Source organism: Acomys russatus, chromosome 28 (genome assembly GCF_903995435.1).
Source record: "Acomys russatus chromosome 28, mAcoRus1.1, whole genome shotgun sequence".
In the NCBI taxonomy this organism is placed as follows: domain Eukaryota; kingdom Metazoa; phylum Chordata; class Mammalia; order Rodentia; family Muridae; genus Acomys; species Acomys russatus.
In genome coordinates this window covers 19,288,218-19,307,423 of record NC_067164.1, presented here as the reverse complement: position 1 = coordinate 19,307,423, position 19,206 = coordinate 19,288,218, and the positions used below count along the sequence as shown (strand labels likewise).

At 38.5% G+C, this 19,206-nt stretch overlaps 1 protein-coding gene across 5 annotated transcripts in view; it reads left to right on the top strand.

Annotated features, from left to right (window-relative positions):
- Positions 1-19,206, top strand: part of Cnot6l (CCR4-NOT transcription complex subunit 6 like) — an 81,101-nt gene that overhangs the window by 39,326 nt on the left and 22,569 nt on the right. For all 5 annotated transcript variants that reach the window (XM_051170778.1, XM_051170777.1, XM_051170776.1 and 2 more), the window contains exon 5: positions 10,492-10,581. In XM_051170778.1, the coding sequence (XP_051026735.1) occupies positions 10,492-10,581 (90 nt within the window). The remainder of the gene's footprint in view (positions 1-10,491; positions 10,582-19,206) is intronic.

The following is a 19,206-nucleotide window of genomic DNA, read 5'->3' as shown; positions in this document are numbered from 1 at the left end:
CAAGTGGATTAAAGACCTCAACATAAAACCAGAGACACTAAGCCACTTAGAGGAAAAAGTGGGAAAGAGCCTGGAACATATTGGCACAGGAGACAACTTCCTGAACAGAACACCAACGGCCCAGGCCTTAATGTCAACCATTAGTAAATGGGACCTCATGAGGCTGAGAAGCTTCTGTAAGGCAGGAGACACTGTCAAGAGAACAAAGCGACAGCCTACAGACTGGGAAAAAATCTTGACCAACCCTACATCTGACAAAGGTCTAATATCCAAAATATATAAAGAACTCAAGAAATTAAACACCACCAAACCGAATAACCCAATTGAGAAATGGGGCTTGGAACTAAACAGAGAATTCTCAACAGAGGAGTATCAAATGGCTGAGAAACACTTAAAGAAATGCTCAACCTCCTTAGTCATCAGGGAAATGCAAATCAAAACAACTCTGAGATTCCATCTTACACCCATCAGAATGGCTAAGATCAAAACTCAAGCGACACCACATGCTGGCGAGGATGTGGGGAGAGAGGAACACTCCTTCATTGCTGGTGGGAATGCAAACTAGTACAGCCACTTTGGAAATCTATCTGGTGCTATCTCAGAAAAATGGGAATAGGGCTTCCTCAAGACCCAGCTATTCCACTCCTTGGAATATACCCAGAAGATGCTCCAGCACACAACAAGAAAATTTGCTCAACCATGTTCATAGCAGCCTTATTCATAATAGCCAGAACATGGAAACAGCCTAAGTGTCCCTCAGTGGAAGAGTGGATAAAGAAACTGTGGTACATATACACTATGGAATACTACTCAGCTATTAAAAACAAGGAATTCCCGAAATTTGTGGATAAATGGATTGAGCTAGAAATGATCATAATGAGTGAGTTAACCCAGAAGCAGAAAGAATCAAATGGTATATACTCACTTATATCTGCATACTAGCCCAAGGGACAAATCCCATGAAAGCCTTCACTTACCAGGAAACTGGGACAGAGGGGAGGGCATCCTATTGGGACTCTAAATGAGAGACGCATGGGAGAATAGCAAAATAAAAGGATACAGAGGGTCCTAGAAATCTACAAGTTGAACAATATGATAGGCAGATTTGGGCCCAGGGGTCCTGCTCAAACTAAGGCACCAGCCAAGGACAATACAGGAGGTAAACTTTAAACCCCTTCCCAGATCTAGCCAATGGTCAGAATATTCTCCACAGTTGAGTGGAGAGTGTGATATGACTTTCTCACGTACTCTGGTGCCTCACATTTGACCATGTCCCCTGGAGGGGGAGACCTGGTGGCACTCAGAGGAAGGACAGCTGGAGGCCAAGAAGAGACTTGATACCCTATGAGAATATACACGGGGAGGTAATCCCCCTCAGGAACAGTCATAGGGGAGGGGAATAATGGGAAAATGGGGTGGGGGAGGAATGGGAGGATACAAGGGATGGGATAAACATTGAGATGTAACAAGAATAAATTAATAAAAAAAATGCCGTTTATTCTTTGACAGTTTTATACGTGTACACAGTTGATTGTATTTGCCCCCTGCTCCCCTCTCCTTTCTCTGGACACCACCCCGACATGTCCCCATCCTACTTTCATGTTCTGTCCCTTTCTTTTGGGAGAGGGATCCACTGAGTCCGATTGGTGGCCTCTTGTTGGAATGCTGACTGATGTTGGCTTGATGGTGTGTAAGTCTCATGTAGATAACCGTAGTCACATTAGGCTCATGATGCGATAACCAGCGCTCACGCTCATATTTAGATGACAGCATTCCACAGCACTACTTCTTGTCTTCCAGCTGTTGCATTCTTTCTGCCCCCAGTTCTGTATTTCTGAGCCTTGGTGGTCAGAGGGTTGATGTAGATGGCCCACTTAAGGTTGAGGTCTCAGCAACCACTTATTCTCAGCCCTTTGAGCAGTTACGAGTCTCTGTTTAAGAAACTCGCCCACTACATAAAGAACATTTCTGTCAAGGCTGCGAGCAACACTAATATACAGATATAAACAAAAATTTTAGAAAGGAGTTTGACAAAATGTCTGACTGACAAAGCATAAGTAATATTTGACCAAGGTACACAGTACCTGCATGACTTTCCTCCAGTAGAGGAGACTTCAGATCCAATCAAAGAGCAGTTGGCTACCTCCATAATCTTCATGCTTCTAGAACACCGCTGGGCACATCTGTGCTGGCAAGTACGTATTGTAGCACTCTGGGTACTCTGTTGAGTAATACCACTAATGACTTCCCCAGTGGCCTGACTAGCATCTTTCAGTCCCCTGAACACCATCCATCAGGGAGAGTGTTTTCAGGCTGGTTCCACCTTGATTTCTCTGTGTTCTGCAAGCAAAGTTTTCTATGTGTTTAGCAGTACGTTCTCACCATCTGGTTATGTTTGGCAGCCAAGAGCAATGGCAGTAGACTGTGTGGTTTTGGGGCCTCTGGGCCCTCTGACCAGTAACTTGTAGGGAGTTACACCATGCCTGCCACTGATATTTTATTTTAATAGTCCGTGTCTTCTGGGGGAAGCATTGTCCACCCAAGCAGGGTGCCTGTGTTCAAGCATTTTCTTTTGAATTGAATCTTGGGTTTCTGTAAGGGCTTTCCATCCATCCTCAATTTTGCTCACCCTAGCCCCTCAGCACTCCTTCCTTGTCCCCCTTCCCCCATCCTCACTTAAACCCTATCGTATGCATTCTATCCCTTTAAGGTCTCTTCTCTTCTTACCTCTCATGATCACTTTCTAACTTCCTGGCCACTACAGACACCCCACTTTAGATACACAGTTCTAAAAGTACACACCTAAGATCCATGTCTGAGAAGTAACATGTGATCTTTTCTTGCTGGGCCTGCGCTGTCTCACTCACTATGTATTCCAGTTCCATCCACTTCCCTGCAGATTCTATAATCTCATTGTTGTTGTTGTTTTGTTTACAGCTGAGTGAAATCCCATTGTGTATGTGTCCCACATTTCATTATTTATTCATTAGTTGATGGGTATTTACTAACTAGCTGTTGTTAATAGGGCAATGAACATGGATGTGGATGTATTTCTGTAGGAATATATGGAGTGCTTTGGGTGTGATATGTCCATGAGTGGTGTATCTTGGCCATATTTTAGATCTCTTTTTCAGCTTTTGAGAAGCCACTTCACTGATTTCCATAGTGGCTAAACTAGTTAACAGTCCCGTCACCACCCAGAGTCTATCCCCGCACTCTTGCCAGCGTTTGTTGCTATTTGTTTTATTAATCATAGCCATTCTGGCTGCGGTGAAGTGGAATCTCAAAGTAGTTTTAATTTACATTTTCCTGCTGTCTGTTGGTGGTCAGCACTTTAAAAAATGTTTATTAGCCACTTGTATTTTTCCCTTTAAGAACTCTGTTTAGTTTGTTTTTTAATGTTTGCTACTTGAGTTCTTTGTATATTCTAGATGCTAATTTTGTGATGGATATATAGCTGGCAAAGATTTTCTCATTCTGTGGCTCTTCACTTGATTGACAGTTTCATTTGCTGTACAAATGCTTTTTATATTTATGAGCTCCGGTTTGTTGATTATTCCAGAGCAATTGGAGTCCTATTCAGAAAGTTCTTACTGATACCTACCTGTATCTTGACATGTACTTCCTACTTTTTTTTCTAGCAGTTTCAGAGACCATTAATAATCAGAGTTAAAAGGTATGTATTGATTCTTGCTACTTTGTTGATTTTGTAGTGTTTGGTTTTTCCCCCATCTTTCTATTTTGCTTACTTATTATTCTAGCATTATTATGTCCTGTGGCCTTGTGGATAAATTTGTTTTTCTCTTCAGTCCCAAGGATTCCTTTGTTTTCCGTACAGCTGGCTTAGTAGTATACATTCTTTCAGCTCTTCCTCCTCCTCCTCATCATCATCATACAAGGTTTTACTTTTTCCTTCAATGAGGAAAGATAGGCCTATTAGTATACCTATGCTAATCTGGGTTGGCAATTATCTTTCAGAACCTGAAATACATCTATGCAGGCTGCCTGGCTTTTAAATTTTCAGTTGAATAGTCTGCTTTTTTCAAACTTCATTTTGTGTGTTTAGTCTTTTAGTTATCACACAATCAAGGGAGGTTCCTTTCTTCCTTTCTTTTTTCTTTTCCGTTTGATATCCTAAATGCCTCCTGTGTTTGAATTAGCACCTTGTTTCCTAATTCTGGGAAATTTTCCATCATGATTTGTTTAATAATGTTTTCTGTGCCTTTAAGATTCTTCTTTTCTATGTTCATTATTCATAGATTTGATCTTTTCAGAGTGTTACATAGACCTTGGAATTCCCATTGATACATTCATTGTCTTTGTTTAGTTATTCCATTTCCTCAACCTTTTCTTCAAGTTCTCTTTTCCTATATCTGGAAAATTTTCTGTTATGATTATTTTAAAAATGTTTCTATGCCTTTCGAATGAACTGGGTTCTTTCTTTCTTCTGTGCCGCCCATGATTCCAGAATGTCGTATATGTCTTATTTCTACAGTAACTTTCTTGCTGTTAGAGCTTTGTCCCTGTCGGATTGTTCTAGTTCTTCTACTTTTCTTCATGCCCAGATATTTTGTCTCCTTGATGTGCTTGATCTAGGCAGAGACCTTTGAGAGTTTTTTATTTGACTTAGTATGTTTTTTAATATCCAGCATTTTAGGTTTTTTTTCTTCTTGGTTTTTCTTCTTCTTTTTAAATCTGTGCTGAATTCTTGTGTGTCTGGCTTTGCCTGACTTATTTCATTCATCTGTTTGTGTCCCCAGTCAGTAACTTAGTTCTTATTTGATCTTTTTGAACACACTTACTACAGTCCTTAGTTCTGTGTCTGGGATTTCATCTCACTTATTATCACTAGATGCCATTACTGTAGGATCAGTGATTTTGAGATTTTTTTTCTTTTTTAATTTATGCACCTGGGGTTACTTTGCTTTGTTTTACTTACTTATTATCAGTTTTCATTCTTTCAGTTGAAGTATTTGCAGTATTCATGTGGGGGTTGGATGTGTGTGTAGTGAAAACCTCCGTTCCTCAGTCTAGGAGCTCAGGGTGCCTGGTGTAAGCTCTGTGTTCTTCCCTGGAGAGGGGACTGACTGCTAGAGCAGCCACAGCTTCTTGGTATTACAGGTGTTGTTTTAGTCAGTTAATAGCAATAGTCCCATCTGACTTGAGTAGCTGTGGGAGGATAACCAACCAAGGATGGTATAGAGAATTCTCATATTCTAGATAATAAAATAAGGAGTAGGAGCAAAGTAGGCTGGGTAAGGATAAGGATTAAATATTAGTCTTGAAAAAGAAAACAACAACAAAAAGAATGACTTATAGTAAACTGGGTAGAGAAACAAAAAAGTCCCAATGCCTAACTGATCAATCAAAGGCAAACCCATCATGAGTCATAAATGCAAGAGTGAAGATTAAATAATAGAAAATAAGAAATAAAAATAATGATTATGGAGTAAGTTGCTGGCTCAGTTGTGGTGAGGTGAGAGGTAAAGTTCTCAAATGGCTCTGGATCTAGCAGTCTTTGTATGGTGCTGTGAGCAGGAGTAGAGAGGGGAAGCCCACTTGAAATGTATGTATGGTAGGATGAGTTTCCAGCCGGCAGTTCAGCTAGTAAGCTAACTGAGGATGGGTCCATGATACCTTACTTTTCCTGGTTCTTTTGAAAATTCTCTCAGTATTGAATTTCTCAGTTTTGCTAGTATTTATTTAGTTGTATACCTCTTGCATTTTGCATTACTTAGACTTTGGTAAGCTTGATGGATATGTTTACTGATGGTTTTTATCAGTTTGAGATGGTTTGGCCACTGGCTCTTGAACTTTTTCCTTCTGTTCTTCTGTGACTCCTGTCATGTTGGTATCCTTCATGGTATCTATGTGGGGTGTCTGTCATCATTATTTTTCTTTCTGTTTTTGGACTGTGTAGTCTCATGTCTTTACCTTTGGTTCTTTGCTCCTAGCTGTTGTTGAGCCAGTTTAGGGAGTTTCACTATTGTTCATTGATTTTGTTTTTGTTTTTTATCTCTCTCTCTATTTTTCTTTGGCTTCTTTCTATAGTTTTTTTTTTTAACATATTTTTTCATTTAGCAAAAAATTAATTTCGAACTATCCTTTGATCTTTGTTTTTGAAACACTTTCTCATTGTTTGGCTTATGATGGCCCGAGCTTGAGATCATCCTGCCTTAGCCTCCTGAATCTAGGGATTATACACCTGGCATTTTAAATTGTTTAGACAATTTTAGAAGCTCATTACACTTGCAGCTGGTTCTCTGTTATGATGGAATTACATCTTAATAAATCCATTGTAATTGGAAAGTATATTTACTACACCGAATTCAGCCACAGTACACTGAAGATCCTTGTGATCTTGTGCCTACCTGGAACCTGCAACTTGTTACAGCTGCCTATCATCACAAGAGAGTTTACTACATTTTGTTAGCCTGATAAAGTATTAGAATTGAAGTATGGTTTCTTCTAAATGCGTACTGCTTTTGAACTGTTCTAAAGCTCAATAGTTGTTAAATTGAACCACCCAAGGTCCATTGGTATTTAAGTAACTAATGGACAGTTTCCTTTTTCCTTTGTAAATTCATTATCTGTTGCTTTTCCCTCCCTTAATTTTGCTCATTCTGTAGTGTTTGTGTGTGTGCTGGGGGTGGGTTTCTATAGGTTTTTATTTGTTTGGGTTTTGTTAGAACTGAACTTTTAATTAAGTCCAGTGACAATTCAGAAATCAAAATTTCATCTTGTCCTCCAGTTATATTTAGTGTTATTTGCAGCTTTTCTTCTTGCTTTAATGAATTTTCAGAAGTAACATTGTATTGTTACCACTGAAATTTTCTTTACTCAGGGTAGTAGTCAGATAATGATTTGCCTGAAATTTTCTTTAAATGCTTGGAATGATAAATATTCCCTCTTTGCTTTGTGGTCCTGTTTGCAACATACTTTCATTACTGAGCAGGAACTTTACAACTTCTTTTAGCTGTCTTTCCTGCCTGGACATAGTTTCAAGGTCAGAGATGAAACTTGAGCTATTTTTAGTCTTTCCTGTATATAGCCCTTTGCATGATGGTCTTTTAAATTGCCAGGAACACGAAATGAGCTGGTCAAGCCCCTATGGATATCAAATTCTCAAGATTTTTATTTGTTCAGCTTATTGTTTGTTCCACCTTTTACCATCGTCCCGACTCCCACACAAAGTTAAAATTTGCCAGTAGTACTTTTCTGCATTCTATTACACCTTACTCAAGCATGTGCTATGGACAGCAGTCAGAAAAACACCCTGCAGACCAGATAATGACTAGTCTTTATGAGATGAAGGAAAAGAGCTCCAGCTGGGCTGCTCTGACAGTGTGGATCAGAAGCCAGAATTTCAAAACTCTTTTTTCTTAATCAAATTCTTTTTCTTTCTCTTTCTCTTTTTCTTTTCTTTTCCTTAAATGAATCCTGTCTGGGTACTGGAGTCATTTGGTACAGTTTTCAATATATCAAGTATAGTAATATATTGCTTAAAGATAGGAATATATTCTTAGAAACATGTTTTTAGATAGCTTTATCTTTGTGTGAATATCATAGAATGTATTTACATAAGCCTCAATGGTGAAGCTAGGAACCCTATCTCATCTCTTTGTTCAGTCCAAGAATATGACAAATATGAGATGGCAGAGCTGCTATGATAGAACAGGACATGTGATTTACAGCAAACTTTTTAAAATGTGTGGGAGTAATATGTTGTAATATAATGTAATTCATGAACTGCTAACAGTTTTGTCATAAAATATTATGTACTCTACATAACTGTATATCCTGTAATCTTACGCAACTGGCAGCACTGGCTGTTTAACACCACATTACCACAAATACATGAGTGCATCATACTGTGGTGTTAGGAAAACTGTAGTGTTGCATGATAAAAAAATGTTTTTGGCTTCATTGTATTCTTAGGGCACCGCCATTACATATCCTCTCTTATTGACATCATAATAATAGTAATAATAATGATAACAGTATGATGACGATGATTAAGTATATAGCTAGTTTGTTGTTCTTGCATCCAGACAGAATAAGATAGTAGACTCTGGGCCAGATATGACTGTTGAAGTTGCCAGGAGCATGCTCCATGGAACAAGAGACCATATAAACTTCTATAGCTATAGAGCATAAGGAAGCCATAAGTCAGTGCATTACTGAATACACTGATAGAGGAACATCAGCTACGTGGGAATTCTCTTCATAGATTTCAGACACCTTATTCTTAGCTTTAGGGCTAGTGGAAGCTCATCATTTACTTAAGATTAAGATAGTGTCTGGGCCCAGGGGGTCTGCTCAAACTACTGCACTAACCAAGGACAATACACGCAGTAAACATCGAACGCCTACTCTGATCTAGCCAATGGCAGGACATTCTCCACAGTTAGGTGGAGAGCGGGAACTGACTCTGACATGAACTCTGGTGCCCCATATTTGGCCACCTCCCCTTGGTGGGGAGGCCTGGTGGCACTCAGAGAAAGGATAAGCAGGCTACCAGGATGAGACTTGATAGCCTATGACCATATAGTGGGGGAGGAGGTCCCCCTTGGTCATAGACCTAGGGCAGGGGAATAGGGTGAAAGCGGGAGGGAGGGAGGGGGGAACCGGAGGATATAAGTGATGGGATAACAATTGAGATGTAATATGAATAAATCAATAAAGTAAAAATTTTAAAAAAGATAGTATATCCCAAAACTTTTCCTTAATAGTCACAAACATGTTAGGCCTGATACAGGGGTTGGTAATAAATAACTATGAAAGGGGATTAAAGATAGCCTAGGATAATTCTGCTGTCAATTTGTAATATTCTGTCCCCACAATTATGTTTTAGTCAGTCATTCTCTCGACTCTTCGACATAGAAGTGGCTATGTTACTGATCTAAGTTAATAGTAAAACTACTTTTATTTTTATCGATTTTGCTTTTAGGGTGTGGAGGTTTATTTGAAGGTCCTTATTCTGCCACTTTTGATTACTTTTTTTTAATCCTTGAATGAATACTTGTTATTTCTGACTTTTAAGAAATCTATACATTTCTCAAAAGCAGTTTTCCACTGAGTTCTACTTCTAGCCAGGTTTCGTTATGTTTTGTTTGTTTGTTTTTCCAGTTTTAACTGGTGCTATATAAGTAATTAGGTAAAGTTGTAAAGCTCTTTTACATATTGGAGGAGAATTGGGTCTACTTTTTTCCTGTTGATAATTGAGAATAAGGTTTGAAATTACTAATATAATTTGTATGGCCTTTTGGGAATATATTGTCTTGGGTGTTTTAGCTTTTGAAAGATGTCACCATTCTCATCTTTTGATGTGTTTGATCCTTTTATCTAGTTTATTTTTAAGGTCTTCTGTCTGTCATTATCATGGTCTAGTTTGTACAACAACAACTAAACTCATTTGTGTATATTGTATATCCTGCATCAGCTTACTCATTAATTTTTTTCTTAAGTTAGTATTAAAAAATAAGGGTTTTGATTACACCTTTTCATATATATATATATACATACATACATACACACACACACACATATATATATACACACATACATATATATATAATTTTTACCTTTTTTCTTATTTAATCTTCCTTTTCCATAATCCCTCCCCCATACAAGCAGCTCATCCACACCCCTGTCACCAGGGTGAGCTCCATTGTGCTACCTAGTCAAGATGGAGGTTCTGCTCTCCCAAGTGGTGCCTCTGGTGAGAGATGGGCCGGCTCTCCAGGGTGCTGCTTCCAGTGAGGGTGTAGGCCTGTTATGTGCGTCCCCTGGACATCCACATGGTCTCTAGCAATTAATACTCAAGATATTTTTTTACCACTGTCATAACAAACTTGTCCCTCCACATTTTGCTGTTATTCTGGCAACAGGTTCTCATTATTTTCCTCATGTAATATGTTAATACAAATGTTCTAAGGAGACTTATTTATTTAAAACAATTTGTTTTTATTTTACTCTTATCTATTTGTGTGGGAGGGAGGCACATGTTTTAGTCACAGGGCAATGCTATAGTAGTTGAGTTTTCTTTTACCATGTAGTTCCTGGGGATAACACTTAGGTCATGAAGTTCGGCAGCAAGCAACTTTTTCTGAGTCATCTCGCTGGCCTGGGACCGCTTTTTCATATGAAACCACTCATTCTCTCCTAAATAGAGTTGTTATGTGTTGGATAGCACTCTGTCCTTAAAGGTGATGTAGACTTTACAAGGTTATTTTAAAACAAATAATGAATAATATGTATGTGTTTATGTATATGCATGTATGTATTTCTTTTGTCAAGCTCAGATTTCAAGCTCATACACTGAAATCTGCAAATAACTCCTGAAGTTACTACTTATGGATATATTAAAGTGTTTTCTTTAGATGTGTACACTAGATAAAACAGCAAAATTCAGTTTATGATATTAGTATGTTGTTTCATAATGTATGCCCTGAAATTGTAACTGTCTTGTTTTTTTGTTTTCTGTTTAAGGCAATCCTTTATCACAGGATATTATGAGCTTATACCAGGACCCAGATGGAACTCGAAAGCTACTGAACTTCATGCTTGACAATCTTGCAGGTAACTCTTAATGACAAAGCATTGAACTCTGTTGATGTTACCAGTAGCTGATAGATCACAAATTGCATTTATAGCTACTTACAGGTTTGGAGTTTCTACCTTATGCAGGCAGGACATTCCTTTTTTTCATGTATGGGTACTTTCTGTTTACAAAGTGATAAGATGAGAGTTTTAGTTATACTATCTTGTGGAATGTTTACATTTTAAAATGATTTGCTGTTACTACTATTACAACTACCACCACCACCACCACCACCACCACCACACCACCACCACCACCACCACCACCACCACCACCACCACCACCACCACCACCACCACCACCACCACCACCACCACCATCACCATCACCACCACCACCACCACCACCACCACCACCACCACCATCCACCATCACCACCACCACCACCACCACCACCACACAACCACCACCACCCCACACCACCACCCACCACCACCACCACCACACTACAACCACCCCACCACCACCACACCACCACACAACCACCACCACCACCACCATCACCACCACACTACACACCACCACACCACACCACTACGACAACACCACCACCACCACCACCACCACTCAACCACCACCACCACCACCACCACACACACACCACAACCACCACCACCACCACCACCACCACTACACCACACCACCACCACCACCACCACCAACACAACCACCACCACCACCATCACCACCACTACTAAACCACCACCACCACACACCACTACTACAACCACACCACCACCACCACCATCACCACTACTACAACCACCACACCACCACCACACCAACCACCACCACCACCACCACCATCACCACCACCACCACCACCACTACAACCACCACCACCACCACCATCACCACCACCACCACCACCACCACCACTACTACAACCACCACCACCACCACCACCACCACCACTACAACCACCACCACCACCACCACCACCACCACCACTACTACAACCACCACCACCACCACCACCACCACTACTACAACCACCACCACCACCACCACCACTACTACAACCACCACCACCACCACCACCACCACCACTACTACAACCACCACCACCACCACCACCACCACCACCACCACTACTACAACCACCACCACCACACCACCACCACCATCACCACCACTACTACAACCACCACCACCACCACCACCACCACCACTACTACAACCACCACCACCACCACCACCATCACCACCACTACTACAACCACCACCACCACCACCACCACCACCACTACTACAACCACCACCACCACCACTACCATCACCACCACCACCACTACTACCACTACCGAGACGGGGTCTTACTGTGTAACCCTGGCTCATCTGGACATTATAATCTAGACCAGGCAACCTCTGCCTCCTGAGTGTTGGAATTAGAGGCACAAGATCAGTTGTAAATGCCACGTATGTAGAGGTATCAGAGAAGGCCAGAAGAGAGTGTCAGATTCCCCGGAACTGGAGTTATATATAGGTGGTTGTAGGCTGATGTTAGTGGTTGTAGGCTGATGTTAAGTGCTAAGAATCAAGCTTGGGTCCTTTGAAACAGCATCAAGTTCTCTTAGCTGCACAATCACCTCTCCATCCCCAGAATCTGTACATTTTATTGCTACAAATTTTGACATAAAAATGGTTAGTAGAGAATATATAGGGGGAGGTAATCCCCCTCAGGAACAGTCATAGGGGAGGGGAATAATGGGAAAATGGGGGGGGGGAGGAATGGGAGGATACAAGGGATGAGATAAACATTGAGATGTAACAAGAACAAATTAATTTTTTTAAAAAATGAAAAAAAAAAATGGTTAGTAATTCCAAGGCTATGAACTCAAGATGGTCTTACTCTTAATCACTATGGTTACTAGTGGCCTAAATTTCATACAGATGACCTGCAACCTGATCTGTGCACATATTTTTAATTGAAAAGATTACTATCAGTAATGCTTAGACAAGGTGTCTTAACTTAAGGTGTTTTTAGCATTATGTAAAAGTTTACCCATACAACAATTCTGTTCTTCACTTTTAGTATAGTGTTCAATAAATTAAATAAGATAATAAGCATTTTATTATACATTTGGCTTTCTGTTACATAGTTTTCCTAACTATAAGATAACTAAAGTATTATGTCCATGTTTAGATAGGCTAGGCTAAGCTATGATGCAGGTTAAGTGTTTTAAATACTCTTTTGATTTAGTCTATGGGTTTAATTGGAACACAATTACATTATACCTCAAGGTGTTCGTAGTTCCATCATTGTACATTTGTGGAAAGTGTACAAGCAGTCTTTAAGAATACCAGAGTTACAGAGCAATAAAATGATTGTAGTGCATATGTATAATTGTCTTACATAAGAAGGCAATTCTGTGTATTACAACTTTTTATTGGCTTACTTAAGCACTCAAATTTTGGGTATAAGTGTGTAGATTAATTCGGATTTACATGTTTTAATTCGGATTTACATATTTTGGAGTAACATTTCTAAAAATACACATTTTTTTGGTTATATATGTGTGTTGTTTAATGTGTATTTGTGGTCTGTGAGCATGACTGTGTGGATATGAGTAGCTACGTATGTGCACAAATAGTGAGGGTCTTTATTTCTTTCCTCCTTATTTATTCCTGGAGACAGGGTCAATCATTCAACCAGAATTGGCTTTTTCAGCTAGACTGTCTGGCCAGCAGTCTCTTGGGAGGGCCTGTTTTTGCCCTCTCACACAAATGTGTGTAGATATGTCCTACTTTTAGTGTAGTGTTGAGGATTTGATTTTAGGCCTTCATATTTGTAGAACATGCACTCTTACCCACTGAGCCATCTTCCTGTCCCTTCAACCCCCCCGCCCCCCACAAATGTTTGTTTATCAGAGTCTCACTAAGATGTCTTCCTGGCCTTAAAAAAAAAAATCTGCCTTCTTATCTATTTGGCAGGGTTTCACTATAGCCTTGGCTGGCCAAGAGCATATACTGTGTAGACCAGGCTGACTATGAACTCACAGAGACTTGTTTCTGTCTCTCAGGTGCTCAAGGTCTAATCTTCCACACCCTACAAAATTTTAATTTGTTGTTTGTGTGGGCATCTGTGCCATGGCACACATGTGAAGGTGAGAGGTCAAAGGGTACCTGTAGTCAGCTTTCTCCCACTTTGAAAAGGCTTCAGGGTTCAATGTCAGGTAGCCAGGCTTGCACCACAAACGTCTTTAACCTTTCAGCCATTTCTTCTACCCCTATATAGTTTGTAAACAGAGCTAAAGAAATTGTGAGTTTCTTCATAGAGGTCATTGTTAATATTTTTAGCCATACTCTTAAAATGAGCTTTATCATAAAAGACCTTCTACTTCTTTCCACCTTATCAAATCTAATGTTTATAATAAAAGGAAAAGCACTTAATCGTACTCAAAATGCTTTTGGCTCAAAGTAACTTGAATTTGAATAGTGGAAGACAAACAAATTAGTAAACTTATCTCCAGAATTTTTTAGTACGAAATCAAGAATTGGTCTAGAGATGTGATTCTGATGGTAGACTGCATGCCTAGTATGCACAGAGCATTTGGTTTTGTCTTTGACACTAAATAAACTAAGTGTGGATTATACATATATAATCCTAGCTCTTGTGAGATAGAGAAACGAAGATCAGAAGTTCAGAATCACCTTTAGACCACTGAAAGTTCCAAGTCAGTCTGAAATTCTTGAAATTCTGTTTAAACAACAAAACACTAGTAATATGTGAACTTTTTAAAAAATATGTGGACTTTTAGTTAAGCTCTGTATATAATACATGCGTTGCTATTCCCAACTTTCAGTCAATATCTTTCTTGTCTCTATCAGTGTTAGCAGTTGACCATGTATATATTTTCAGGAGTTCTTTATGTGAGTTATTTGGTATCTATGTTGCCAATACCCTTTTCTGTGTTTGGCTTACCTTTTGATGAAGAACATACTTTTAGCGTACTAAATGTGCTGGGTATGGGGGTGGGGTGGGTAGTAGTGGGCCTGGTATGGTTACAGTTTCTGAGTCCTCTCTAAGAACTTTTCCGTACCATAAGATCATGAATGCGTTCTCTAGAGCTCCTTTGTTTTTCTTGTAATACTTAGACCTATAGCCTTGGGATTGATGTTTGTGTGAGGTAGGTGTAGTCGGGTGCATGTTTTCCCTCCCAGCCCCAAGCTTCTGGAATAAATGATTCATGAGACTCAATTATTGTTTTATAAGTACCTAGGCCATATAGCTAGGTTCTTCTCTGACTAGCTCATAACCTAAAATAACCCATTTATACTAATCTGCATTCTGCCATGTGGCTGGCTACCTCTGCTCAGGTACCATGCATCTGTCCTCTTCACATCTTCCCCAGTCTGCCAGATGTCCCACGTTTTATTCTAACATTTCTTATATATGCCATAGGTTTTTTAATTGATAGCGTATGTGTCAATACAGCACACAAGATAGTCTTTCTACAGTAGGAGTGAAGTTCCATGATACCCCCATAGGTGTGTTTTTTAAAACTCTGAACCGCTTATTGATAATCTATCTAGTCTTTCCTTGCTGATGTTTAATGCCATATCAGAAATAAGTGTGATGCAGCTGATGTTACTCAGTAAAGAGCTTGCCCAGTATTCAGAGAGCCCTGTGCCATATAACCTGGCTGTGGTGGTGGCATATGCCTGTAATCTCAGCATTTGGAAGGTGGACAAAGGAGAATCAGAAGTTAAAGGTCATCTTCAATTACATTTGACATTCAATTAAATTAGCCTGAAATACATTAAAACAAATTTTCTTATCTAAAAATTTTTAAATACAATGTATTTTGGTTATATTCTTTCTTCTTAGCCAACTCCTCCCAAATCCTATCCACCCAAGTACATGTTTTTTCTATCCTTCAGAAAACAGAAACTGAACAAAAAGCAAAAACCAATAAGAAAAAATAAAAATAAAAAGCTACCTCGCCCCCAAATGATGTCCATTTTGTGTTGGTTAGAAGCTACTCCTGGGCATGGATGGGGCCTGCCTAGGACTGTGGTTGATACACTCAGTGACACTCCATTGGGAGAAAAATAGCTGTTCCTTTTTCTAGAAGGCATCAATTGGAAATAGCCTTAGTATGACTTTGTGTACCTCACTTTTCAATGCTCAGACTTCTTCTGGTTTAAACCATGCAGGTCCTGTGCATGTTGTCACAGTCTCTGAGTTCATGTGTGTATCAGTCCTATTGTGTCTGGAGACCCACAGATAGATCATGTGCAGAGACTGAGAGACTTTGGAGGCCTCCTCAAACCACCCCCCCACACACCCCCCGAAGCTCTCAGGTCTATGCAGAAGAGGAGGTATTAAGGTTTTAAGAACCAGAGGTAGTGGATGATTCAAAAAAACACTTTTTTTAAAGTTCCAGTATATAGAATGGTTTTCAGCTTTTTGGTTTTCATAGTCTTTAGGTGATCTAACAGCATGATTATAGTAGTGTAAAAAGTCTTGAGAGTAAAATTTTCTCCTTAATAGGATTACATTTGACTGCGTGTGGATTTGTGTTTAAGCCACTTTTCAAATCACTTTTTTCATAATGCCATTGAAAGGTGCAGGAGAAGTGACTTAGCCTTTAAAAGCACTGGTTGGTCCATCTAGAGAACCCAGGTTTAATTTCCACACCCATATGGAAGCCCACAACCTTCCTTATCTTCAGTTCCAGGAGATCCAACACGCTTTGGCTTCCACGGCACCAGGCACACATGTGGTGCAGCACTCATACATACAATAATAAGATCATATTTTTAAACATAGTAATGTTACTTTGTATTACATTAAATCCGTCCATGCAGTACTTTAGAAGAATTGACATGTCAACAACATTGTATTTTATTACTTTATTAATTGCGGCCTTCTGGAATTTCAGTTTTGAATTTTAGGCTTTTTAATCAGTCTTGCACATTTTATTTTTTTAATTTTGACTTTGTGACATTTTTATGTCATAAGAATAAAGCTTTGGTACCTTAATGATTACTGCTGATTTGTGGAATTGATATTTTAATATACTTTTTGATATTTAGTCATATTTCTTAAAACTTGGTAAATGTGCCCTGATATACTATACCACACAGTTTGATGAGCTTTTCTTAAATTCCTAATACATTTTTATTTCAATTTGTACAATGTTTGTCTGCCAACAAGTACAATTTCATTTTTTCCCAATGCTTACACATTTTATTTTTTTCTTTATAGCACTTGCAAAGATTACGCAGTACAAAGCTAATTGAAAGTGGTGATATAGCTTACCCTTGTCAAATATAATTTACTTTTAATAATTTAGAATTAAATATATTCACTAGATCTTTTATATAGATATGTTTTATTGAGGATATTTTCTAGCTTGGTTTTCCTTGGGTTAGATATTAAGTTTTGTTAAATGTTGATAATTGAGATATTGTTATTCATTTTTCTCTTAATTTTCTATTTTACTTTGTTTTTTGTATGTTATGCCATTTTTGTGTCCTCTGAATAAACTCAAGTAGATTGCAATATATTGTACTTCTTCTTCTATATCACTAGTTTTAATTTACTAATACTTTTAGAATTGTTTTCATCTGTGTTTGAGTCAGAGTTGCAAGCAACTTTTTTCTTCATTGTCATTGTCAATTTTTATTTCTGAGGTAGTGACTTCATGAAATCTGTTGAGAATTGTATTATTTGGGAGAGTTTATTTATTATTGCTGCTGCTGCTGCAGCTGCTGCTACTGCAGAATATATCTGGGCCTGAAGTTTACTTTCAAGAAGTTTCATTTTTTTAAAGCTTTATTTTATATGTTTATTTTATATATTTATTTGTATGTATATAAGAGTTTGCCTGCATGTATACATGTTATCATGAGAATGTCTGATACTTGAGGAGGTCAGAAAAGGGTGTCTGAAACCAGTTACCAAAGGCTGCAAGCCACCATCTGGGGTTCAGTGCCCTAAATGGTTGTAGCTACTGAGCTGTCTCTGCAGCCCCTGCTTCTGATTTAGGATTCTTATGGTTTAGTGGATTAATTATTTCATTATGTAATTGCCCTTTGTGTTTTTCCTATTTTTTTATTGTGAAACTGTTTTATTAAATATTACATAGCCATTCTTGCTTTTTGAAAAGTTATTTTCTAATTTTTTAATATTATTTTGAAGATATGTAGAATAGTTGAGTCATACCTTTTATCCAGCCCACTAAGATATTTTTCCTTTTAGTTTATTTTAACTAAAGTCTAGGTAGTCATACTTGGTAACATAACAGTTTTTAATAGTCTTTTCTTTGGCCATCAAATGCAGTTTAAGAGCAGATAGTGAAGTGGGTAACATTCATGCTCCTAGCTTTGCCCATTCCTTCTCTCTTTTGGATATTTTATTGTATTTCTCTTTGGAGTTCTTCCTGTAGCACTAGCCATTCTTTAAAGGCAGTTCTGTTAGTGATCAGTCTTGTGGTTTTCCATTGCATACCGACTGACCTTATTTCCTATTAATCTCAGCCTCACAGTAGTTTGGAGTTTCTAGGACTACATGCATGCACCCATGACCAGCTCCTGATTTCCAAAACATAATTCTGCTGGATACCTAACGTTTAGCTGACAGTTCTTTTCATGTAGCCATTTTAAAATGTAGTGTTTCCTTGGGCTTTCAATGTAATTTAAGCTGGTGTTTTCCTATAGGTAATCTGTTAGGTCTTTGGTGTTTCTGAATTTTTTTCTTTAGTTTTAAAGTTTAGTTAGAATCTGTCTTGGAATAGATTTCATTAAAATTATTGGACTTAAGTTTACTTATCTTCTTTGATTCCTAGTTGAATAGAAATTTTTATCCATTATCTTTTAGAAAACTTTTTCAGCCTTCTATTCTTTCTTCTAGACTTCTAAAGATAGGAATTTTTTTTTTAAATTTATAGTTCCATAAGTATTTTCACATTTTATTTTATTTTTTAGTTTTTCAAGATAGAGTTTGTCTGGATAGCCTGGAACTTGCTCTGTAGACCAGGCTGGCCTCAAACTCACAGAGATATGCCTGCCTCAGCCTCCCGAGTGCTAGGATTAAAGGCGTGCACCAACACCACCAGTTGTGTTTTCACATTTTCAAAGTCTTTTTCTGAGGGTTTGTTTTTGTTTGTTTGTTGTTGTTTTTTCGTTCTTAAACTTGTATTCATTCATTCTAAAAGTAAATGGTTTTTTGTTGTTGGTTTTTTTTTTTGTTTGTTTTTTCTTTTGTAATTTTTGTACACTTGTGTCTTTTTAGTGGTCTCAGTTCTTGTTCAACAAGATGGGTTTGAAAAAGTCCAGTAGCTTGAGAGCACACGATGTTTCTCAAGAAATGATTCAACTACAAATGTAGCACAGCATCATAGATACTTGCTTCATCTTGGGCAGGACTATTCTAAAAGACTGTAATTTTCCTGGAATCCAAGGTGATTGCAGCTTTGAGCTAAATGTCTGCAGACCTTTTGGGAACTCTGGGATAGGACATTCAGAAAATTCACAGTAATGTGCTCCAGCTACTGTCTTTATGTCCTCAGCTTTGAAGAGAATGAGCAGACAGTGAAAGCCTCATTAGAAAAGTCTGTTTTTGTGGTTTTTTGTTTTGTTTTGTTTTGTTTTGT